Consider the following 25,878-nt stretch of genomic DNA (forward strand, 5'->3'; position numbering starts at 1 on the left):
CTTGATCTGAATTAGTCAAGGTGACTTTTTATTTCCATATTTGATACATCAGGTCAGAAGGAAAAGCAAAAGAGAACATATTCAATTGAGGAGCTAAAGGTGAACCCGCTGTACCGAGAGGTAGCGATAAACATAGACGGAACGGATGAACAACTCTCGGTCGCTTTTAGGCGATGGCTCGGTACGCGGTCCACATTCGAAACCCACCTGAAGTCCGAAGACATCGATCGGACCGCTAGGAAGCTAGCGCCGAGAGGAGCTTCGCTTGAGCTGGTTATCGGGGTGGCAGCGAACGCCCGGTAAATGATCGGAGGAGGTGGCCGGCGAGCTTTGCTGAACCGTCACTTGATGTTGCGGACGATTCTCCGGCAGTGGTTGGTTTTCATCTCCCCCAGCGCCCGCTCCAGTTGGCGAATCAGGTGGAGCAGCGTGGCCGGGTCCGTCTGCAGCACTTCGGTCCTCTGCTCCCCGTCCTGGCTGAGGTGGAGCTTCACCGTCACGGCCGGTTTGATCTGCTGCCTCAGACTTCGGCTCGCCAGCTGGTCGTTTCGGTGGAAGGGGCGATTAGAGTTATACGCGCGATACGTTCGATGCCAAAAAGTACGGGGTTTTGGGTTTTTTTCCCCCAAAACGTCCATTTGAAAACGGAGCTCTTCACGATCAGGGTGGTTGATGCTAACCAACTACTACCGTAATGACCGGCTGTTAGGTTTTTCAATGTGCTAAAGCTATTTCAATAAAAATGGGCATATTGACACCTCTGTCCTTTGTCCTCTAGACTGTGAGCTCGTTGCGGGCAGGGAGTATCACTGTTTAGCATTGTACTGCACTTTCCCAAGCGCCTAGTACAGTGCTCTGCACACTGTAAGTGCTTAATAAATGGACTGAATGAATGAACACCTTAAAGTCCCCTAAAGCCGTAAGTACATAAATGAAAATGTACTGATCCCAGGTGACACAAATGCTACTGGGTAATAAGATTAGCTGCAACGCTAATTCCTTTACCCTTGAGTTATCGTGGTGAATTAAAAATCAATCAGATTTATTGAGCGCTTACTGTGTGCAGAGCGCTTGGGAGAGTACAACATAATGCAATTGGAAATCAATCATATTTATTGAGCGCTTACTGTGCTAAGCACTTGGGAGAGTACAATATAAAGCAATTGGTAGACACGTGCCCTGACCACTGCGAGCTTACAAGTCTAGACGGTAGTAAAAGCACAAACAACCCCAAAATAATAATAATAATTATAGCATTTGTTCAGCGCTTACTATGCACCAGGCACTGTACTAAGTGCTGGGGAGGCTACAAACACAAAAATTAATCAGGTCTAAAGAATCAGGCCATTTAAAGGTAACTCTTTTGGCCCTGCATTGGAATTTCCATCCTTTATTCACCCCCTCCCTCATCCCCACAGTTCTATGCATATTTCCGTAATTTATTTATTTACACTAACGTCTGTCTCCCCCTTTAGACTGTGAGCTCGTTGAGGGCAGGGGACATGTCTACCAACTCAGTTATATTGTACTCTCCCAAGCACTTAGTACAGAGCTCCACAACAGAGCGTGTTCAATCAATCAATCAATGGTATTTATTGAGTGCTTACTGTGTGCAGCGCACTGTACTAAGCGCTTGGGAAGTACAAGTTGGCAACATATAGAGACGGTCCCTACCCAACAGTGGGCTCACAGTCTAGAAGAATTCAATATTCAATAAATACAACTGATTGATTGTTTTCCTTTCAGCTTCTACGGGTCTAACATATTATTATGTGTCTAGTTGTGCACTCTCTCAACCTCATCAAATTTTACAAACTCCCGCAATCTGCAAGAGTCCAGTTGAGCATCATCATCAATCGTATTTATTGAGCGCTTACTGTGTGCAGAGCACTCTACTAAGCGCTTGGAAAGTACAAGTTGGCAACATATGGAGACGGTCCCTACCCAACAGTGGGCTCACAGTCTAGAAGAATTCAATATTCAATAAATACAACTGATTGATTGTTTTCCTTTCAGCTTCTACGGGTCTAACATATTATTATGTGTCTAGTTGTGCACTCTCTCAACCTCATCAAATTTTACAAACTCCCGCAATCTGCAAGAGTCCAGTTGAGCAGGAACCGGGAACCCTGATAATTTGTGGTGGCTGAAATTAGGGTTCTTGCCCTCCGGTGGTCTTTTTATTGAGCCTTTTTATTGGAAGGTTTTAAGCTTTGAAAAGAATCCCCGGAACAGTACCCTTTATGGATTTGGATCTCAAACAGCATATGTACTTTTAAAACAACGGCCCAGATCCCATGGCGGAGAAAGTAGATTGGGTACTGAGAAGATAATAACGATGGCATTTACTAAGCCCTTACTATGTGCAGAGCACTGTTCTAAGCGCTGGGGAGGATACAAGGTGATCAGGTTTGTCCCACGGGGGGCTCACAGTCTTCATCCCCATTTGACAGGTGAGGGAACTGAGGCCCAGAGAAGTGAAGTGACTTGCCCAAAGTCACATAGCTGACAACTGGTGGAGCTGGGATTTGAACCCATGACCTCTGACTCCAAAGCCCGGGCTCTTTTCCACTGAGCCACGCTGCTTCTCTGGACTGACATTTTGAGGTCACCAAGAACCCTTCCTTAAAGTACGATTCTAGCACAATCTTTGGCATTTTTTGAGTGCTTACTGTGTGCAGAGCACTGTATTAAGCGCTTGGGAGTCAGTAATAATAATAATAATAATGATGATGATGGTATTTGTTAAGTGCTTACTATGTGCAAAGCACTGTTCTAAGCGCTGGGGAGGTTACAAGGTGATCAGATTGTCCCACAGGGGGGCTCACAGTTTTAATCCCCATTTTACAGAGGAGGTAACTGAGGCACAGAGAAGTGAAGTGACTTTCATTCATTCATTCATTCATTCAGTCATACTTATTGAGCGCTTACTGTGTGCAGAGCACTGTACTAAGCGCTTGGGAAGCACAAGTTGGCAACATATAGAGACGGCCCCTACCCAACAGTGGGCTCACACAGTGACTGCGTGACTTGCCCAAAGTCACCCAGCTGACAGTTGGCGGCGCCGGGATTCGAACCCATGACCTCCGACTCCAAAGCCCGGGCTCTTTCCGCTGCGCCACGCTGCTTCTCCGTGCAATAAGCACTAGGATTGTCCGTACGGGCAGAGATCACTTAGCTGCCCCTATGTCTCCAGGTGGGGCTGGGTCTAAAGCATCTCAGCTAGCTAGCCGCCTCTGCTCTTCTCAAAAAGGCCGTTGGGAAAAGGGAATCACGACTTCCCTCAGGAAAAACAATCCGTTCACGCCTCCCGACCCACATACCGTGGCTGGAAGGCTGTGGCCGTTTGGCCAAATGCCAAGCACCGTGACCTAATGGAAAGAACACCAGCCTGGGAGTCGGGAGGACCTGGGTTCTAATCCCGGCCCTGCCACTTGCCCGCTCGGTGACTTTGGGCAAGTCACTTTACTTCAGAGAAGCAGCGGGGCTCAGTGGAAAGAGCCCGGGCTTTGGAGACAGGGGTCGTGGGTTCTAATCCCAGCTCCGCCAACTGTCAGCTGTGTGACTTTGGGCAAGTCACTTCACTTCTCTGGGCCTCAGTTCCCTCCTCTGGAAAATGGGGATTAAGACTGTGAGCCCCCCGTCGGACAACCTGATCACCCTGTAACCTCCCCAGCACTTAGAACAATGCTTTGCACATAGTAAGTGCTTAACAGATGCCATCATTATTATTATTATTCTCTGGGCTTCAGTTACCTCATCTGGAAAGTGGGGATTTAAGACAGTGCTATATAATAATAATAATAATAATGATAATAATAATAATAATAATAATGATGGCATTTATTAAGTGCTTACTATGTGCAAAGCACTGTTCTAAGTGCTGGGGAGGTACAAGGTGATCAGGTTATCCCACAAAGGGTTCAAGTCTTAACCCCATTTTACAGATGAGGTAACTGAGGCACAGAGAAGTGAAGTGACTTGCCCAAAGTCACACAGCTGACACTTGGCGGAGCTGGGATTAGAACCCATGACCTCTGACTCCAAAGCCCGGGCTCTTTCCACTGAGCCACGCTGCTTCTCTATAGGACAGGGACTGCGTCCAACCCTATAATCTTGTACCTACCCCAACACTTACTATTTCCCCCTTCTAGACTTAAGCCCGGTGTGGGCAGGGATTGTCTCTCTTTACTGTTGAATTGTACTTTCCAAGCGCTTAGTACAATGCTTTGCACATAGTAAGTGCTTAATAGATGCCATCATTATTATTATTATTCTCTGGGCTTCAGTTACCTCATCTGGAAAGTGGGGATTTAAGACAGTGCTATATAATAATAATAATAATAATGATAATAATAATAATAATAATAATAATGATGGCATTTATTAAGTGCTTACTATGTGCAAAGCACTGTTCTAAGTGCTGGGGAGGTACAAGGTGATCAGGTTATCCCACAAAGGGCTCAAGTCTTAACCCCATTTTACAGATGAGGTAACTGAGGCACAGAGAAGTGAAGTGACTTGCCCAAAGTCACACAGCTGACACTTGGCGGAGCTGGGATTAGAACCCATGACCTCTGACTCCAAAGCCCGGGCTCTTTCCACTGAGCCACGCTGCTTCTTTATAGGACAGGGACTGCATCCAACCCTATTATCTTGTACCTACCCCAGCATTTACTATTTCCCCCTTCTAGACTTAAGCCCGGTGTGGGCAGGGATTGTCTCTCTTTACTGCTGAATTGTACTTTCCAAGCGCTTAGTACAGTACTCTGCACATGGTAAGACTGTGACTAGACTGTGAGCCCACTGTCGGGTAGGGACTGTCTCTATATGTTGCCAGCTTGTACTTCCCAAGCGCTTAGTACAGTGCTCTGCACACAGTAAGCCCTCAATAAATACGATTGATTGATTGATTGATTAAATACGACTGAATGAATGAATTTAGCAAAGTGCCTGGCATAAAGTAAGTGCTCAACAAATACCATTAAAAATAAATAAGTAAAGAGTGTCCTACAGGCCATCGGGAAGATGCTCCCCAACGGAGAGGGTTTTGCGTCAGTCACTGATCCTCAAGCTTTTCAGTCTGAGCATTATCTGGTAGGGCAAGAGTCGTCTCTGGCTACTCCCCAAAAGGATGGAGATGGAATTGGGGAGGTCCTCCCGGCTTCCCCTCCGGTTCCCAGGGACTGACGGGAAGAAAGGGTTGGCCTACCGCTCTCCATCTTTTGGCTCCCAAAAGATCATCCTAAAATTACTCCTGCAAGCGTCCCGAAGAACCCAGATCTGTTCCAAAAGGAGACAGGGAGGTGGACGCCGCTGGGCGGAGGGAAAGGATGGGGGAAGAGGGCAAAGAGGAAATGCTGGGGGACCAGCAGTGCCTAACTTTCCTGACTTACCACCGCGTGAAAATCCCCCACCATGTTCTCTATGAAACAGCAGAAGGAAACAGTGGCCTTTCACTCCAAGGACACCTGGGTGCCTTCAAAGCCTCCCGTGAAGTCGAGGCTCTTTCCACGGAAGGGGCAGACTTTACGCGGTGGAAGTGAAATGACTTCTAGAATGGGTAGGGACCGTCTCTATATGTTCCCAACTTGTACTTCCCAAGAGCTTAGTACAGTGCTCTGCACACAGTTAGCGTTCAATAAATACGATTGAATGAATGAATGACTAGAAGCAGCCAATCACAGGAATATCAGGCCAGTAGGCACATACATATGTAGAAAAAGAAGGAGCGACCCCAACTCTTGGTCTTTGACATGTGAGTGGTGCGCGGGGAAACCACCCTTCATTCTGCCCCAAGCCTTGCTGGAACCGTCGGCACGCCACGCGGATGGGAACCGCTGTTCCAGAAAGATGGAAGGGGACAGCTTCTGCATTCCTATCTAGAAATTCCATATTAAAAATTATTTATTTATACGAATGTCTGTCTCCCCCTCCGGGCTGGAAGCTCTTTGTGGGCGGGGAACGTGTCTACCAACTCTGTTGGATTGTTCTCTCCGAGCAGTCGGTACAGTGCTCTGCACACAGTAAGCACTCAATAAATACCACTGAAGATGAGGATGATGATGACGATGAAGTGCTTCCTCTCCCACATGAGCAATCTACTTTTTTTTTCGCCACGGAAGCGGATTTGTCTCCAAAGTTACACGGATCCTCCATTCCCAGGGGAGGCGGAGCAAATCACCTGGGCTGGCTCCAGGCAGATAGGCTGGTCTGGGCAAAGCTCGGAAGGCTAGCGATATTATTAGTATTATCATTGAATTTATTAAGTGCTTACTATGTGTCAAGCACCGTTCTAAGCGCTGGGCTAGAAAGAGCCCGGGCTTTGGAGTCAGAGGTCATGGGCTCAAATCCCAGCTCCGCCAATTGACTTTGGGCAAGTCACTTCACTTCTCTGGGCCTCAGTTACCTCACCTGTAAAATGGGCATTAAGACTGTGAGCCCCCCCGTGGGACAACCTGATCACTCTGCGACCTCCCCAGCGCTTAGAACAGTGCTTTGCACATAGTAAGCGCTTACTAAATGCAATAAAAAAACCTAAAGTTAAGGAGGTCAGCCACAGTGGTCAGAACATGGGGCTCACAGTCTAAGTAGGAGGGAGACCGGGGATTGAATCCCCATTTTGCAGCTGAGGAAACGGAGGCTGATGATGTAGCGACGGTTCCCTGGCTGGATGGGATCATCATCATCATCAATCGTATTTATTGAGCGCTTACTGTGTGCAGAGCACTGTACTAAGCGCTTGGGAAGTACAAGTTGGCAACATATAGAGACGGTCCCTACCCAGCAGTGGGCTTGCAGTCTAAAAGGGATGGGATGCTGCTGCACCTGGGCTCAAGAGCGATTGGCGCATTATTCACGCCTGGAAAGAGAGAGCTCCTTCTCGCACCTTGGTGCGGCACAGAGGGAAGGTCCACAGAGCCGCAGTTTGTAGGGGCTGACGGTCGGGAAGGTGGCGGGGAACGTATCTGTTTGGCGCTTAGTCCAGCGCCCTTCACACGGTAACCGCTCTTTTAGACTGTGAGCCCACTGTTGGGTAGGGACTGTCTCTATATGTTGCCAACTTGGACTACCCAAGCGCTTAGTACAGTGCTCTGCACACAGTAAGCGCTCAGTAAATACGATTGATTGATTGATTGATAGATACGACTGAATGAATGAATGGAAGTCCTCCCCAGGCCCGACTGGAAAGAGACTGTGGGCACGATGCTTTGCCGAGCTGTCCGAGGTCGAGCTGGAACAGACCCCTGGGCCAGGCACCCGGGCCGCAGTGTCTCTGAACCACGCCCTGGACAGAAAAATTGTATTGGAAAAAAAAAAAATCCTTCTAAATTTGAATCTGGGCCCAGAGGCCTTGTCAAAAGTCAGGCGTCAGAATAGAGGTGAGCCATTTTTAATCGCAAGATTACTACTAGTAAGTGGGCTGTTCAGCCGGGGAATAAAAACATGAGCTCATGAACATGAGCTCTCTCTCCCTACTCCCCCTCCCCATCCCCACAGCACCTGTATATATGTATATATGTTTGCACAGATTTATTACTCTATTTATTTATTTTACTTGTACATATTTATTCTATCTTATTTGGTTTATATGTTTTGTTGTCTGTCTCCCCCTTCTAGACTGTGAGCCCGCTGTTGGGTAGGGACTGTCTCTATATGTTGCCAACTTGTACTTCCCAAGCGCTTAGTACAGTGCTCTGCACACAGTAAGCGCTCAATAAATACGATTGATTGATTGATTGATTGATAGATACGACTGAATGAATGAATGGAAGTCCTCCCCCGTCCCGTGACTGGAAAGAGACTGTGGGCACGATGCTTTGCCAAGCTGTCCCAGGTCGAGTTGGAACAGACCCCTGGGCCAGGCACCCGGGGGGCAGTGTCTCTGAACCATGCCCTGGACAGAAAAATTGTATTGGAAAAAAAAAATCCTTCTAAATTTGAATCTGGGCCCAGAGGCCTTGTCAAAAGTCAGGTGTCAGAATAAAGGTGAGCCATTTTTAATCGCAAGATTACTACTAGTAAGTGGGCTGTTCAGCCGGGGCATAAAAACATGAGCTCATGAACATGAGCTCTCTCCCCCCACTCCCCCTCCCCATCCCCCCCTGCCTTACCTCCTTTCCCTCCCCACAGCACCTGTATATATGTATATATGTTTGTACAGATTTATTACTCTATTTATTTATTTATTTTACTTGTACATATTTATTCTATTTATTTTATTTGGTTTATATGTTTTGTTTTGTTGTCTGTCTCCCCCTTCTAGACTGAGCCCGCTGTTGGGTAGGGACCGTCTCTATATGTTGCCAACTTGTACTTCCCAAGCGCTTAGTACAGTGCTCTGCACACAGTAAGCGCTCAATAAATACGATTGATTGATTGATTGATTGATAGATACGACTGAATGAATGAATGGAAGTCCTCCCCCGTCCCGTGACTGGAAAGAGACTGTGGGCACGATGCTTTGCCAAGCTGTCCCAGGTCGAGTTGGAACAGACCCCTGGGCCAGGCACCCGGGGGGCAGTGTCTCTGAACCATGCCCTGGACAGAAAAATTGTATTGGAAAAAAAAAATCCTTCTAAATTTGAATCTGGGCCCAGAGGCCTTGTCAAAAGTCAGGTGTCAGAATAAAGGTGAGCCATTTTTAATCGCAAGATTACTACTAGTAAGTGGGCTGTTCAGCCGGGGCATAAAAACATGAGCTCATGAACATGAGCTCTCTCCCCCCACTCCCCCTCCCCATCCCCCCCTGCCTTACCTCCTTTCCCTCCCCACAGCACCTGTATATATGTATATATGTTTGTACAGATTTATTACTCTATTTATTTATTTATTTTACTTGTACATATTTATTCTATTTATTTTATTTGGTTTATATGTTTTGTTTTGTTGTCTGTCTCCCCCTTCTAGACTGAGCCCGCTGTTGGGTAGGGACCGTCTCTATATGTTGCCAACTTGTACTTCCCAAGCGCTTAGTACAGTGCTCTGCACACATTAATTGCTCAATAAATACGACTGAATGAATGAATGAATGAGCTCCACAGCACTTGTGTACAAGCCTGTAGTTTCTTTATCTATATTAATGTCTGTCTCCCCCTCTAGATGGTAGGCTCGCTGTGGGCAGGGAATGTGTGCCACCACTTGTCAGCTGTGTGACCTTGGGCAAGTCACTTCACTGAGCCTCAGTTACCTTATCTGTAAAATGGGGATGGAGACTGTGAGCCCTACGTGGGACAACCTGATTACCTTGTACTTCCCCCAGCACTTAGAAGAGTGCCAAGCAAGTAAGCACTTAACAAATACCAACATTATTATTATTGTTATACTGTTACACTGTACTCTCCCATGCGCTTAGTACAGTGCTCTACACACGGGGAAATGACATGGCATAATGGATAGAGCATGGGCCTGGGATTCAGACGGTCATGGGTTCTAATCACGACTCCGTCACTTGTCAGCTGTGTGGCCTCGGGCAAGTCAGAGAAATCTCTGTGCCTCCGATTCCTCATCTGTAAAACGGGGATTAAGGTTGAGAGCCCCATGGGGGACAGGGACTGGGTCCAACCCAATTTGCTTGTATCCACCCCAGCGCTCAGTACAGTGCCCGGCACATAGTAAGCACTTAAATACCACAATTCCTATTATCAATATAATAATAATGATATTTGTTAATCGCTCACTCTGTGCCAAGCACTGTTCTAAGTGCTGGGGGGCGATACAAGATGATCAGGTTGTCCCACGTGGGGCTCACAGTCTTAATCCCCATTTTACAGATGTGGTAACTGAGGCCCAGAGAAGTGAAGTGACTTGCCCAAAGTCGCACAGCTGACAAGTGGCGGAGCCGGGATTAGAACCCATGACCTCTGACTCCCAAGCCCGGGCTCTTTCCACTGAGCCACGCTGCTTCTCCAGTAGTAGTAAGTGCTCAATGAATACAATTGACTGACTAAAAATATGACTATCTTAAAATAATGGGATTTAAGGAAGAGAAATATATAGGGTGTGAGACCTTAATAGTAGGTAGAAAAATGTTCAGATTTTCTAGTAAATAGTCATCATACCTGCACATCTAGCCTCCACTCAAGGTTGTGGTAACTGGGGAGGTCGGGCGCCAGCTCCTTCAGTAGGATTCTGATCTCTTTTCTGTTGTCCAGGTAAAGCTGAAGCAGCAACTGGTTCAGTTCTTCCCCGAATCCCAAAACCAGCACAGAGTCGTGGAAATCCAGTTCAGAAATCTAGGAGAGAACAAAAACAGAACAGAACAAAAACAGCCAAGTGCAGCCGTGCCGAGCTTTCACGCAGAGAAGGGGCGGGCGAGGCGGCAGCAGGGGGCTGGGCTGCCCCCTCCACCAGTGGAAAGAGCCCGGGCTTTGGAGTCAGAGGTCACGGGTTCAAATCCCGGCTCCTCCACTTGTCGGTCGTGTGACTTTGGGCCAGTCACTTCACTTCTCTGGGCCTCAGCTCCCTCATCTGTGAAATGGGGATTAACGCTGTGAGCCCCACGTGGGGCAACCTGATCACCTTGTAACCTCCCCAGCGCTTAGAACAGTGCCAGTCTCCTTCTCCTCCCCCCTTCCCCACAGCACTTGTGTCTATTTGTATATACTTATCATTCTGTTTATTTCATTAATGATGTGTATATAGCTGTAATTCTATTTATTCTGATGGTCTTGACACCTGCTTAAATGTTTTGTTTGGTTGCCTGTCTCCCCCTGCTAGACTGTGAGCCCGTCGTTGGGTAGGGACCGTCTCTATCTATAGCCGACTTGTACTTTCCAAGCGCTTAGTACAGTGCTCTGCACACAGTAAGTGCTCAATAAATGCAATTGAATAAATGAATACATGAGTGAACTTTTTAATTGAGAAAACAAAACCTGTCTTCACAGTCGTTATAATACTAGTCAAGAAAAATATGACTTACAAGTTTCAAGTCCCGTAAAAGAGTCTGTTACGGTATACTCTCTAATAGATTAAAGGAAAGATCACTTTTTAGTAAGGAAACTTTCTTTTTAATGGTATCTGATAAGGGTTTACTATGTTCCAGGCACTGAACTGAGCACTGGGGGGGCTACAAGCTAATCAGTTGGACACGGTTTGTATCGCGCACGGGGCTCACAGTCTTAATCCCCACTTTACAGATGAGGTAAGTGAGGCCCAAAGAAGTGAAGGGACTGGCCCAAGGTCACACAGCAGACAAGTGGCTGAGCGGGATTAGGAAGCAGCGTGGCTCAGTGGAAAGAGCACGGGCTTTGGAGTCAGAGGTCATGGGTTCGAGTCCCAGCTCCACCACAAGTCTGCTGTGTGACCTTGGGCAAGTCACTTAACTTCTCTGAGCCTCAGTTACCTTATCTGTAAAGATGGGGATTAAGACTGTGAGCCCCACGTGGGACAACCTGATCACACTGTATCCCCCCAGTGCTTAGAACAGTGCTTTGCACATAGTAAGTGCTTAACAAATGCCATCATTATTATATTATTACTATTATTATTATTTAACTCTCAGGCCCGAGCTCTTTCCACCAGGCCACGCTGCTTCACTTCTCCAAAACAACTCCTACCCCAAATCTCCAAAAATTATCAACCGAGACAGGAACACATGTGGGAAAGAAAACACTTACCCCAACCCCACAATATTTACGCAAATATTCTCCTACTGTACTATTTCTCCTATCCCTAATCGACTTCGACTCCCTTCCCCACAGCACGTGTATATATGTATATATGTTTGTACATATTTATTACTCTATTTATTTATTTATTTATTTTCCTTGTACATATCTATTCTATTTATTTTATTTTGTTAGTATGTTTGGTTTTGTTCTCTGTCTCCCCCTTTTAGACTGTGAGCCCACTATTGGGTAGGGACTGTCTCTATATGTTGCCAACTTGTACTTCCCAAGCACTTAGTACAGTGCTCTGCACACAGTAAGCGCTTAATAAATACGATTGATTGATTGATTGATTGATTCCCTTCTCTGGGCCTCAGTTACCTCATCTGTAAAATGGGGATTAAGACCGCGAGCCCCACGGGGGACAGGGACTGTGTCCAACCTGATTTGCCTGTATTTCTAGATTGTAAACTCCAGACTGTCAACTTGTTAGGGGCAGGAAATGAGTGTTTTATTATTGCGTTGTACTCTCCCGCTTGCTTAGCACAGCCCCCTGCACACGGTAAGTGCTCAGTAAATCGATTTACTGATCGACCTACCCCAGCCCTTAGTAGAGTGTGTGGCATGGTAATTCTTAACAAACACCATTTAAAAAACAAACTGGGGGAGCTGGGATTAAAACCCAGGCCTCCTGCCTCCCAATCTGGTGCCCTTTCCACGAGGCCACTGGGCAAGTTGAAGGGGAAATGGAGGAAATTGGCCGATTTCACCTACAAAATCCAATCACTCCTAATGGAAGGACTTAGCACGTGCTTCTCCTGCGCAGATTTGGCACGGAAAACATTCCATAAAACACGCTCATCCCATACAGACCAGCTCTGACAGCTGACAAGAATACTTTATACCGTTTTTCTTTGGCATTGCTGAAAGCTAACAGGGAATAATGCCTGCCGGGCCTTACCATAAGCTTTGAACTCTCAGTGAGAAGATACGTTAATCCTTCCACTCCATGCTGAACTGTGTCACTACTCACGTTGAGTTTTCCTGAAAGAAAGTGAAATCAATCAATCAATCAATCAATCAATCGTATTTTGTCACTACTCACATTGAATTTTCCTGAAAGTGAAATCAATCAATCAATCAATCATATTTATTGAGCGCTTAATCTTAATGTGCATGCTCTTTCATCAGCTAGCCATGTTAAAAACCTGGTTTTGCTTTTCTCCGTGAGCACCCCAATACCCCCCACAGCCATGGTTTTGCCATAAAGTTTTTTTTAATGGCATTTATTAAGCGCTTACTATGTGCAAAGCACTGTTCTAAGCGCTGGGGAGGTTACAAGGTTAAAAGTTCCAAAGGGAATGCTGGGCCTCACGCACAATGAGCACTTTGGTTGCTAACGGCGCATTACAATCAATCGTATTTATTGAGCGCTTACTGTTTGCAGAGCACTGTACTAAGCGCTTAACACTGTACTAATTACAGAATTGGTGAGCTACATTACAACCCTTAGTTGCAACTGGAATTCAGAATGATCTGGATTCTAATCTTGCCTCTGCCACTCATAATAATAATAATAATAATGATGGCATTTATTAAGCGCTTAATATGTGCAAAGCACCGTTCTAAGCGCTGGGGAGGTTACAAGATGATCAGGTTGTCCCACGGGGGGCTCACAGTCTTCATCCCCATTTTACAGATGAGGGAACTGAGGCACGGAGAAGTTAAGTGACTCGCCCAACGTCACACAGATGACAATTGGCGCAGCCGGGATTTGAACCCATGACCTCTGCCTCCAAAGCCAATGCTCTTTCCACTGAGCCACGCTGCTTCTCCCATCTGCTGTGTGAACTTGGGCAAGCCACATCACTTCTCTCTGCCTCAGTTACCTCAGAGGATTAGGACTGTGAGCTCCATGAGACGTGGATTGTGTCCAGCCTGATTTGCTGGAATCTACCCCACTGCTTAGCACAGTGAATGGCACATAGTAAGCGTTTAATAAATACCATTAGAGAAGCAGTGTGGCGCAGTGGAAAGAGCACGGGCTTTGGAGTCAGAGGTCATGGGTTCGAATCCTGGCTCCACCAATTGTCACCTGTGTGACTTTGGGCAAGTCACTTAACTTCTCTGCGCCTCAGTTACCTCATCTGTAAAATGGGGATTAGGACTGTGAGCCCCACGTGGGACAACCTGATCACTTTGTGATCTCCCCAGCGCTTAGAACAGTGCCTTGCACATAGTAAGCGCTTAATAAAAATGCCATTATTATTATAAAAAAAAACCACCTGGGGTAGGAGGCATTTTGGAGGCAGAAGGGTCAGACAGACATTGCCCAATCCTGGGCTGGCCACCTTAACCCCAATTTTTCAAGACCAACTCCTTAAATAGCCAAGCACACTCTGGTTGACCACAATCAATCAGTGGTATTTATTAAGCGCTCACCATGTGCAGAGCACTGTACTAAATGCTTGGGAGCGTTGACTACAACAGAGTTAGCAGACACATTCCCCGCCCACAAAGAGTTTACAGTCTACAGGGGACGTGAGAAGCAGCATGGCCTAGTGGATAGAGCCCGGGCCTAGGGAGTCAGAAGGTCATGGGTTCTAATCCCGGCTCCGCCACTTGTCTGCTGTGTGATCTTGGGCGAGTCACTTCACTTCTCTGGCCCTCAGTTACCTCATCTGGAAAATGAGGATCGAGACTGTGAGCCCCACGTGGGGCAAGGACTGGGTCCAACCCAGTTTGCTTGTATTCACCCCAGTGTTTAGTACAGTGCCTGGCACATTCAATCGTATTTATTGAGCGCTTACTGTGTGCAGAGCTCTGTACTAAGCGCTTGGGAAGTACAATAATAAGCCCTTGACAAATACCATAACTATTATTAAATAATAATAAGGATGGTATTTGTTAAGCACTTACTATGTGCAAAGCACTGTTTTAAGCACTGGGGGGGGATACAAGGTGATCAGGTTGTCCCACGTGGGGCTCACAGTCTTAATCCCCATTTATTATTATTCTTTTTTATTGTTATAATTATTATTTATTATTACTATTATTATTAATGCGCAGTCCAAGCTCTTGGGTGGCTAGATAAATACTCACCTGGACGTACAACTTTATTTTAGGAACATTTAGTCCGAGCAATGGAGGGTGTGTGTTGAGAGGGGGAGGGAGGGTAGTAAGCATCTAATTTCTCTACTGTATACAATGCTCTTTGCAGAGGAAATTCAGTCATTCATTAAATCGTATTTTTTGAGCACTTACTGTGTGCAGAGCACTGTACTAAGCACTTGGGATGTACAAGTTTGCAACATATAGAGACGGTCCCTACCCAACAGCGGGCTCGCCGTTTAGAAGGGGGAGACAGACAACATAACAAAACATAAAAACCAAATAAAATAAATAGAATAAATATGTACAAATAAAATAAATAGAGTAATAAATCTGTACAAACATATATACAGGTGCTGTGGGGAGGGGAAGGAGGTAAGGCAGGAGAGGGGGAGAGGAAGGAGGGGGCTGAGTGTGGGAAGGCCTCCTGGAGGAGGTGAGCTCTCAGTAGGGCTTTGAAGGGAGGAAGAGAGCTAGCTTGGCGGATGGGCAGAGGGAGGACATTCCAGGCCCGGGGGAGGACGTGGGCCGGGGGTCAACGGCGGGACGGGCGAGAACGAGGCATGGTGAGGAGGTTAGGGGCAGAGGAGTGGAGGGTGCGGGCTGGGCTGGAGAAGGAGAGAAGGGAGGGGAGGTAGGAGGGGGCGAGGAGATGGAGAGACTTGAAGCCCAGGGTGAGGAGTTTCTGCCTGATGCGTAGGTTGATTGGTAGCCACTGGAGATTTTTGAGGAGGGGAGTAACATGCCCAGAGCGTTTCTGCACAAAGACGATACGGGCAGCGGCATGAAGTATAGATTGAAGTGGGGAGAGACAGGAGGATGGGAGATCGGAGAGGAGGCTGATGCAGTAATCCAGTCGGGATAGGATGAGAGATTGAACGAGCAGGGTAGCAGTTGGGATGGAGAGGAAAGGGCGGATCTTGGCGATGTTGCGGAGGTGAGACCGGCAGGTTCTGGTGACGGCTTGGATGTGAGGGGTGAACGAGAGAGTGGAGTCGAGGATGACACCAAGGTTGCGGGCCTGTGAGACGGGAAGGCTGGTAGTGCCGTCAACAGAGATGGGAAAGTCAGGGAGAGGGCAAGGTTTGGGAGGGAAGACGAGGAGTTCAGTCTTGGACATGCTGAGTTTTAGATGGTGGGCAGACATCCAGATGGAGATGTCCTGAAGGCAGGAGGAGATGCGAGCCTGGAGGGAGGGGGACAGAGCAGGGGCAGAGATGTAGATTTGGGTGTCATCCGCGTAGAGATGATAGTTGAAGCTGTGGGAGCGAATGAGGTCACCAAGGGAGTAAGTGTAGATAGAGAACAGAAGGTGACTGAGAACTGACCCTAGAGGAACCCCTACAGTAAGGGGATGGGAGGGGGAGGAGAAGCCCGCAAAAGAGACCGAGAATGAACGGCCAGAGAGATAAGAGAACCAGGAGAGGACGGAGTCTGTGTAGCCAAGGTTGGATAGCGTGTTGAGGAGAAGGGGGTGGTCCCCAGTGTCAAAGAAGGCAGCTGAGAGGTCGAGGAGGATTAGGATAGGGTAAGAGCCGTTGGATTTGGCAAGCAGGAGGTCACTGGTGACCTTTGGGAGGGCAGTTTCCGTGGAATGTAGGGGACGGAAGCCAGATTGGAGGGGGTCGAGGAGAGAGTTGGCATTGGGGAATTCGAGGCAGTGGGTGTAGACGACTCATTCAAGGAGTTTGGAACGGAATGGTAGGAGGGAGATGGGGCGATAACTAGAAGGTGAGGTGGGGTCAAGAGAGGGTTTCTTTAGGATGGGAGAGACGTGGGCATGTTTGAAGGCAGAGGGGAAGGAACCAGTGGAGAGTGAGCGGTTGAAGATGGAAGTTAAGGAGGGGAGGAGGCTCTGGAACTTGTCTGCAGTGTCACCTTGAGAAAGTCGCTTTACTTCTCTGGGCCTCAGTGACCTCATCTGTAAAATGGGGATAAAGACTGTGAGCCCTCCCGTGTGACAACCTGATCACCCTGTAACCTCCCCAGTGCTTAGAACAGTGCTCTGCACATAGAAAGCGCTTAATAAATGCCATTATTATTATTAAGAAGGTGAGGACGAACTAGAGGGATGATCATAAGAATATTTATAGTATTTGATACGCACTTGCTATGTACCAGGTACTGTTCTAAGCCCTGGGTTGGATACAGGCAAATCAGGTTGGACAAGTCCTTGTCCCACATGGGGCTCACACTCTCAATCCCCATTTTCCAGATGAAGTAACTGAGGCCCAGAGAAGTAAAGCGACTTTCTCAAGGTGACACTGCAGACAAGCTCAAGAGCCGGGGATTAGAATCCATGACCTTCTAACTATCAGGCTTGGGCTCTATCCACTAGGCCACGTTGCTTTCCCCAGTGAGGTGAGGCTAGAAGGGGACAGGATAATAATGATGGTATTTGTTAAGCGCTTACTATGTGCAAAGCACTGTTCTAAGCGCTGGATGGGGCGGGGTTGGAGGGAGAGCTCACCTCCTCCAACTCACCTCCTCCAGGAGGCCTTCCCAGACTGAGCCCCCCTTTTTCTCTCCTCCTCCTCCCCATGGCTCCCGCTCCCTCCCTCTGCCCTACCTCATTCCCCTCCCCACAGCACTTGTATATATTTGTACATATTTATTACTCTATTTCTTTTATTAATGATGCGTGTATAGCTATAATTCTATTTATTCTGATGGTATTGACACCTGTCTACATGGTTCGTTTTGTTGTCTGTCTCCCCCCTCTAGACTGTGAGCCCGTTGTTGGGTAGGGATCATCTCTACATGCTGCCAAATTATACTTTCCAAGTGCTTAGTACAGTGCTCTGCATGGTTGAATGAGGCCTTCCCAGACTGAACCCCTTTTCTCTCTCCTCCTCCCCACCCCACTGCCCCCGCGCCCTACCTCCTTCCCCTCCCCACAGCACTTGCACATATCTGTCCAGATTTATTACTCTATTTTACTTGTACATATTTACTATTGTATTTGCGTGGCTCAGTGGACAGAGCACAGGCTTCGGTGTCAGAGGTCATGGGTTCGGATCCTGACTCCGCCAACTGTCAGCTGTGTGACTTTGGGCGAGTCACTTAACTTCTCAGTGCCTCAGTTCCCTCTTCTGTAAAATGGGGATGAAGCCTGTGAGCCCCCCCTACCCCCTTCTAGACTGTGAGCCCGCTGTTGGGTAGGGCTCACAACCTCCAATGGCTACCAATCAATCTGCGCATCAGGCAGAAACTCCTCACCCTGGGCTTCCAGGCTGTCCATCCCCTGGCCCCCTCCTACCTCACCTCCCTTCTGTCCTTCTCCAGCCCAGCCCGCACCCTCCGCTCCTCTGCCGCTTATCTCCTCACCGTAAGGCCTCGTTCTCGCCTGTCCCGCCATCGCCCCCCGGGCCTGGAATGGCCTCCCTCTGCCCCTCCGCCAAGCTAGCTCTCTTCCTCCCTTCAAGGCCCTGCTGAGAGCTCACCTCCTCCAGGAGGCCTTCCCAGACTGAGCCCCTTCCTTCCTCTCCCCCTCGTCCCCCTCTCCATCCCCCCCATCTTACCTCCTTCCCTTCCCCACAGCACCTGTATATATGTATATATGGTTGTACATATTTATTACTCTATTTATTTATTTATTTATTTTACTTGTACATATCTATCCTATTTATTTTATTTTGTTGGTATGTTTGGTTTTGTTTTCTGTCTCCCCCTTTTAGACTGTGAACCCACTGTTGGGTAGGGACTGTCTCTATGTGTTGCCAATTTGTACTTCCCAAGCGCTTAGTACAATGCTCTGCACATAGTAAGCGCTGAATAAATACGATTGATGATGATGATGATGATAGGGACTGTCTCTATATGTTGCCAACTTGGATTTCCCAAGCACTTAATACAGTGCTCTGCACACAGTAAGCGCTCAATAAATACGACAATGAATGAATGAACATGATCACCTTGTAACCTCCCCAGTGCTTAGAACAGTGCTTTGCACACAGTAAGCTCTTAATAAATACCGTTATTATGAGTTATAATTCTATATATTTTGAAGGTTTTGACACCTGTCTACATGTTTTGTTTTGTTGTCTGTCTCCCCCCTCTCTCCTGTGAGCCCGTTGTTAGGTAGGTACTGTCTCTATATGTTGCTGACTTGCGCTTCCCAAGCGCTTAGTACAGTGCTCTGCACACAGTCAGAGCTCAATAAATACGATTGAATGTGAGCCCGTTGGTTGCCTACTTGTGCTTCCCAAGCGCTTAGTCCAGTGCTCTGCCCACAGTAAGCGCTCAATAAATACGATTGAATGAATGGATGAATGAATGGATGGATAAATTAGAGAAGCAGCATGGCTCAGTGGAAAGAGCGCGGGCTTTGGAGTCAGAGGTCATGGGTTCAAATCCCGGCTCTGCCAATTGTCAGCTGTGTGACATTGGGCAAGTCACTTAACTTCTCTGGCCCTCAGTTACCTCATCTGTAAAATGGGGATTAAGACTGTGAGCCCCACGTGGGACAATCTGATCAATTGTATCCCCCCCCCCCCCCAGTGCTAAGAACAGTGCTTTGCACATAGTAAGCGCTTAATAAATGCCATCATTATTATTATCATCATCATCATCATCATCATCAATCGTATTTATTGAGTGCTTACTATGTGCAGAGCACCGTACTAAGCGCTTGGGAAGTACAAATTGGCTATATATATATTATTATAATATATTAATATATTATTACATAATATATATTATATTAAATACAATATATATATATTATTGGCAATATCATTATTATTATTATAAATGAATGAGTAGAGGAATGGGGCGGGGCTAGGAGGACCGGAAGGGGCGGGACCACAATGGGGCGGGGCCAATAGGAGGACCGGAGGGGCGGGGCCAAGAGGGGGACCGGAAGGGGCGTGACCATAGAAGGGACCGGAAGGGGCGGGGTCAGAGAGGGGCAGGGCCAGAATGGGAGCAGAAGGGGCGGGGCCCAGAGAGGGGCAGGGGAAAGGGGCGGGGCTACGGGCAGCGAGGGGCGGGGCCTGGGGAACCCGGAAGGGGTGGGGCCAGAATGGCCGTCGTTGAGGGTCCGTCTCTGTTGCCGACTTGTACTTCCCAAGCGCTTAGCACAGTGCTCTGCACACACTGAGCACCCCATCAATACGGCTGAATGAATGGATGAGGAAGGGGCGTGGCTGGGAGAGAGGACCGGAAGGGGCGGGGCCGGGGGGGGCGGCCGTTGTTGGGTCGGGGCCGCCTCTCGACGTTGCCGACTTGGGCTTCCCGAGCGCTGGGCCCAGTGCTCTGCACACAGGGAGCGCTCAGTAAACACGACGGAATGAGTGAATGGGCGGGAAGGGGGCGGGGCCGGGAGGGGCGGGGCTAAGAGGGGAAGGAAGGGGCGGGGCCTAGAAAGGGACCGGAAGGGGCGGGGCCAGAGGCGGGCCTAGAAAGGGCCCGGAAGGGGCGGGGCCAAGAGGGGGCCGGAAGGGAAGGGGCGGGGCCACGGTGGCCGTCGTTGGCGAGGGACCCTATGGCCTCCATGTGGTGCCAACTTGTCCTTCCCAAGCGCTTAGCCCAGTGCTCTGCACACAGTAAGCGCTCAATAAAGACGAATGAATGAATGACTTGTACGCACACAGTAAGCGCTCAATAAATACGACCGAATGAATGGCTTGTACTTCCCAAGCGCCGAGGCCAGTGCTCTGCACACAGTAAGCGCTCAATAAATACGACTGAATGAATGGCTTGTAGTTCCCAAGCGCTGAGGCCAGTGATCTGCACACACTAAGGGCTCAATAAATACGATTGAATGAATGACTTGTACTTCCCAAGCGCTGAGGCCAGTGCTCTGCACACACTAAGGGCTCAATAAACACGACTGAATGACTTGTAGTTCCCAAGCAATGAGGCCAGTGCTCTGCACACACTAAGGGCTCAATAAACACGACTGAATGAATGGCTTGTACTTCCCAAGCGCTGAGGACAGTGCTCTGCACACTGTAAGTGCTCAATAAATACGACAATGAATGACTTGTACTTCCCAAATGCTGAGGACGGTGTTCTGCACACAGTAAGCGCTCAATAAATACAACCGAATGAATGACTTGTACTTCCCAAGCACTGAGGACAGTGCTCTGCACACTGTAAGTGCTCAATAAATACGACAATGAATGACTTGTACTTCCCAAGCGCTTAGTACAGTGCTCTAAATACAGTAAGCGCTCAATAAATACGAACGAATGAATGATTTGTAGTTCCCAAGCAATGAGGCCAGTGCTCTGCACACAGTAAGGGCTCAATAAATACGGCTGAATGAATGACTTGTACTTCCCAAGCAAGGAGGCCAGTGCTCTGCACACAGTAAGCGCTCAATAAATCCGACTGAATGAATGACTTGTACTTCCCAAGCAATGAGGCCGGTGCTCTGCACACAGTAAGCGCTCAATAAATCCGACTGCATGAATGACTTCTGCCCATCCTCCAAGCTAGCTCTCTTCCTCCCTTCAAGGCCCTGCTGAGAGCTCACCTCCTCCAGGAGGCCTTCCCAGACTGAGCCCCTTCCTTCCTCTCCCCCTCGTCCCCCTCTCCACCCCCCCCATCTTACCTCCTTCCCTTCCCCACAGCACCTGTATATATGTATATATGTCTGTACATATTTATTACTCTATTTTACTTGTACACATCTATTCTATTTTATTTTGTTAGTGTGTTTGGTTTTGTTCTCCGTCTCCCCCTTTTAGACTGTGAGCCCACTGTTGGGTAGGGACTGTCTCTAGATGTTGCCAACTTGGACTTTCCAAGCGCTGAGTACAGTGCTCCGCACACCGGAAGCACTCAATAAATACGACTGATTGACTTGTACTTCCCAAGCAATGAGGACGGTGCTCTGCACACAGTGAGGGCTCAGTATCATCATCAATCGTATTTATTGAGCGCTTACTGTGTGCAGAGCACTGTACTAAGCGCTTGTGTGGTACAAGTTGGCAACATATAGAGACAGTCCCTACCCAACAGTGGGCTCACAGTCTAAAAGGGGGAGACAGAGAACAAAACCAAACATACTAACAAAATAAAATAAATAGAATAGATATGTACAAGTAAAATAGAGTAATAGAGTAATAAATACGTACAAACATATATACAGCTTAGCACAGTGCTCTGCACATAGTAAGCGCTCAATAAATACGATTGATGATTGATGATATACAGGTGCTGTGGGGAAGGGAAGGAGGTAAGATGGGGGAGGGAGAGGGGGACGAGGGGGAGAGGAAGGAAGGGGCTCAGTCTGGGAAGGCCTCCTGGAGGAGGTGACCTCTCAGTAGGGCCTTGAAGGGAAAATGATGGCATTTATTAAACGCTTACTATGTGCAAAGCACTGTTCTAAGCGCCGGGGAGGTTACAAGGTGATCAGGTTGTCCCACAGGGGGCTCACAGTCTAAATCCCCATTTTCCAGATGAGGTCACCGAGGCCCGGAGAAGTGAAGGTACTTGCCCAAAGTCTCACAGCTGACAAGCGGCGGAGCCGGGATTTGAACCCATGACCTCTGCCTCCAAAGCCCGGGCTCTTTCCACTGAGCCAGTAAATACGAAGGCGCCGAGTCCAGCGCTCCGCACAGGGTAAGCGCCCCATCCACCCGACTGAGTGAGTGCATGGGCAGAAAGGGGCGGGCCGGGTCATCATCATCATCATCAATTGTATTTATTGAGCGCTTCCTGTGTGCAGAGCCCTGTACTAAGCGCTCGGGAGGTGCAAGTTGGCAACATGTAGAGACGGTCCCTACCCAACAGTGGGCTCCCAGCCGGGGGCGTGTGCCCCCCACTTACTGGCGGCCCCGTCGTAGACCTTGGGGTTGGCCCCCTTCCGCAGGAACTCCACGGCGATGCGCCCGAACTCGGCCACCACTGCAACGACAGGCGGGCCCTGCTCAGCCTCCTCCTCCGTCCTCCCTCCCCTCCCTCCTCTCCATCCTCCCTCCCCCCTCCCCTCCCTCCTCTCCATCCTCCCTCCCCTCCATCCATCCTCCCTGCAACGACAGGTGGGCCCTGCTCAGCCTCCTCCTCCGTCCTCCCCCTCCCTCCCCTCCATCCTCCCTCCTCCCTCCCCTCCATCCTCCCTCCTCCCTCCCCTCCATCCTCCCTCCTCTCCATCCATCCTCCCTGCAACGACAGGCGGGCCCTGCTCAGCCTCCTCCTCCGTCCTCCCCCTCCCTCCTCTCCATCCTCCCTCCCCTCCATCCTTCCTCCTCCCTCCCCTCCATCCATCCTCCCTGCAACGACAGGCGGGCCCTGCTCAGCCTCCTCCTCCTCCTCCGTCCTCCCTCCTCCCTCCCCTCCATCCTCCCCCCTCCCTCCCCTCCATCCTCCATCCATCCTCCCTGCAACGAAAGGCGGGCCCTGCTCAGCCTCCTCCTCCTCCTCCTCCGTCCTCTCTCCTCTCTCCCCTCCATCCTCCCCTCCTCTCTCCTCTCCATCCTCCCTCCTCCCTCCCCTCCATCCTCCCTCCCCTCCATCCTCCATCCATCCTCTCTGCAACGACAGCCGGGCCCTGCTCAGCCTCCTCCTCCTCCTCCATCCTCCCTATCCTCCCTCCTTCCTCCCCTCCATCCTCCCTCCTCCCTCCCCTCCATCCTCCATCCATCCTCCCTGCAACGACAGGCGGGCCCTGCTCAGCCTCCTCCTCCTCCTCCTCCTCCGTCCTCCATCCTCCCTCCTCTCCATCCTCCCTCCTCCCTCCCCTCTATCCTCCCTCCTCTCCATCCTCCCTCCTCCCTCCCCTCCCTCCTCCCTCCTCCCTCCCCTCCATCCTCCCTCCTCCCTCCCTGCAACGAAAGGCGGGCCCTGCTCAGCCTCCTCCTCCTCCTCTGTCCTCTCCATCCTCCCCCCTCCCTCCTCTCCATCCTCCCCCCTCCCTCCTCTCCATCCTCCCTCCTTCCTCCCCTCCATCCTCCCTCCTCCCTCCCCTCCATCCTCCCTCCTCCCTCCCCTCCATCCTCCATCCATCCTCCCTGCAACGACAGGCGGGCCCTGCTCAGCCTCCTCCTCCTCCTCCGTCCTCCCTCCCTCCTCCCTCCCCTCCCTCCTCCCTCCCCTCCCTCCTCCACCCTCCCCCCTCCCCCCTCCCCCCGGACTGACCGTCGCCGCCCACCGTGGGCAGGAAGGCGAGGTGCTCCTTGTGCTCCTCCGACAGGACCAGCAGCATGGCCGCTGCTGGGGGAGGGACCGTCTCTCTCTGCGGCCGGCCTGGGCTTCCCAAGCGCTCAGTCCACTGCTGTCAGCGCTCAGTCCAGACGACGGGATGAACGACCGCCTCGCTCTGCTGCCCACTCGTCCCTCCCGAGCGCTCAGTACGGCGCCACGCACACAGGAACCGCTCAATAAAGGCGATGGGGTGAATGAGTGAGGAGTGAGTGAGTGAATGAATGAATGAATGAATGAATGAATGAGGGGCGCCCCCTTCCGGCCGCCCCCCCCGCTCGTCCCTCCTCCCCACTTCCGGTCCGCCCGCTCCGGCGCCATCCCGCTCCCCGCCGGCAGAGGGCGCGCGAAGTAATAATCGTAATAATGACGGCATCTATCATCATCATCAATCGGATTTATTGAGCGCTTACTGTGTGCAGAGCACTGGACTAAGCGCTCGGGAGGTCCAAATTGGCAACACGTAGAGACGGTCCCTACCCAGCAGTGGGCTCACAGTCTAAAAGGGGGAGACAGAGAACAAAACCAAACATACTAACAAAATAAAATAAATAGGATAGATAGGTACAAGTAAAATAAATAAATAAATAGAGTAACAAATACGTACAAACCTATATCCATATATACGGGTGCTGTGGGGAAGGGAAGGAGGTAAGATGGGGGGATGGAGAGGAAGGAAGGGGCTCAGTGTTCAGCGCTTACTATGTGCCCAGCCCTGTTCTAAGCGCTGGGGGCTGTTCTGAACGCTGGATATAATTCACAATGAGAATGCCGGCATTTGTTAAGCGCTCACTATGTGCAAAGCCCTGTTCTAAGCGCCGGATATAATTAACAATCATAATGACGGCATTTATTAAGCGCTTACTATGTGCAAAGCACTCTTCTAAGCACTGGGGACTGTTCTGAGCACTGGATATAATTAATAATCATAATGACGGCATTTATTAAGCGCTTACTATGTGCGAAGCATTGTTCTAAACGCTGGGGACTCTTCTAAGCACTGGATATAATTAACAATGATAATGACGGCATTTACTAAGCGCTTACTGTGTGCAAAGTATTGTTCTAAGCGCTGGGGGCTGTTCTAAGCATTGGATATAATTCATAATGCTAATGACGGCATTTATTAAGCGCTTACTATGTGCAAAGCCCTGTTCTAAGCGTTGGGGAGGTTCTGAGCACTGGATATAATTAATAATCAATCAATCGTATTTATTGAGCGCTTACTATGTGCAGAGCACTGTACTAAGCGCTTGGGAAGTACAAATTGGCATCACATAGAGACAGTCCCTACCCAACAGTGGGCTCACAGTCTAAAAATGAGAATGCCGGCATTTATTAAGCGCTTACTATGTGCCAAGCACTGTTCTAAGCGCTGGGGGCTGTTCTGAGCACTGGATATAATCCATAATCATAATGACGGCATTTATTAAGCGCTTACTATGTGCAAAGCCCTGTTCTAAGCGCTGGATATAATTAATAACGATAATGACGGCATTTAGTAAGCGCCTACTATGTGCCAAGCACTGTTCTAAGCGCTGGGGGCTGTTCTGAGCACTGGATATTATTCATAATGATAATGACGGCATTTATTAAGCGCTTACTATGTGCCCAGCCCTGTACTAAGCGCTGGGGACTGTTCTAAGCACTGAATATAATTCATAATGATAATTATGGCATTTGTTAAGCGCTTACTATGTGCCAAGCCCTGTTCTAAGCGCTGGGGACTGTTCTAAGCACTGAATATAATTAACAATGATAATGACGGCATTTATTAAGCGTTTACTTTGTGCAAAGCCCTGTTCTAAGCGCTGGGGACTGTTCTGAGCACTGGATATAATTCAGAATGATAATGTCGGCATTTATTAAGCGCCTACTATGTGCAAAGCACCGTTCCAAGCGCTGGATATAATTAATAATGATAATAACGGCATTTATTAAGCGCTTACTATGTGCAAAGCACCTTTCTATGCGCTGGGGACTGTTCTGAGCACTGGATATAATTCAT

At 49.0% G+C, this 25,878-nt stretch overlaps 1 protein-coding gene across 1 annotated transcript; it reads right to left on the reverse strand.

Moving 5' to 3' along the window:
* COMMD2 (COMM domain containing 2) lies at positions 1 to 24,071 on the reverse strand. Its single transcript, XM_038751523.1, has 5 exons — positions 23,808 to 24,071; positions 22,500 to 22,577; positions 12,571 to 12,653; positions 10,062 to 10,235; positions 1 to 539 (listed from the first exon to the last, which is right to left on the reverse strand). Exons 1-5 carry the CDS (start codon positions 23,872 to 23,874, stop codon positions 342 to 344), a joined length of 600 nt encoding a protein of 199 aa, XP_038607451.1. The 5' UTR covers positions 23,875 to 24,071; the 3' UTR covers positions 1 to 341.
* Positions 24,072 to 25,878: the final 1,807 nt, after the last annotated feature.

This window comes from Tachyglossus aculeatus, chromosome 1 (genome assembly GCF_015852505.1).
Source record: "Tachyglossus aculeatus isolate mTacAcu1 chromosome 1, mTacAcu1.pri, whole genome shotgun sequence".
NCBI lineage: Eukaryota > Metazoa > Chordata > Mammalia > Monotremata > Tachyglossidae > Tachyglossus > Tachyglossus aculeatus.

Coding starts and splice junctions, on each gene's coding strand:
- COMMD2 (XM_038751523.1), bottom strand. CDS start 23,874: ATGCTGCTGGTCCTGTCGGAGGAGCACAAGGAGCACCTCGCCTTCCTG. Junction 22,578..23,807: donor GCCCACGGTGGGCGGCGACG/GTCAGTCCGGGG, acceptor CTGTCGTTGCAG/TGGTGGCCGAGTTCGGGCGC. Junction 540..10,061: donor AGTGGAGGCTAGATGTGCAG/GTATGATGACTA, acceptor CGAAACGACCAG/CTGGCGAGCCGAAGTCTGAG.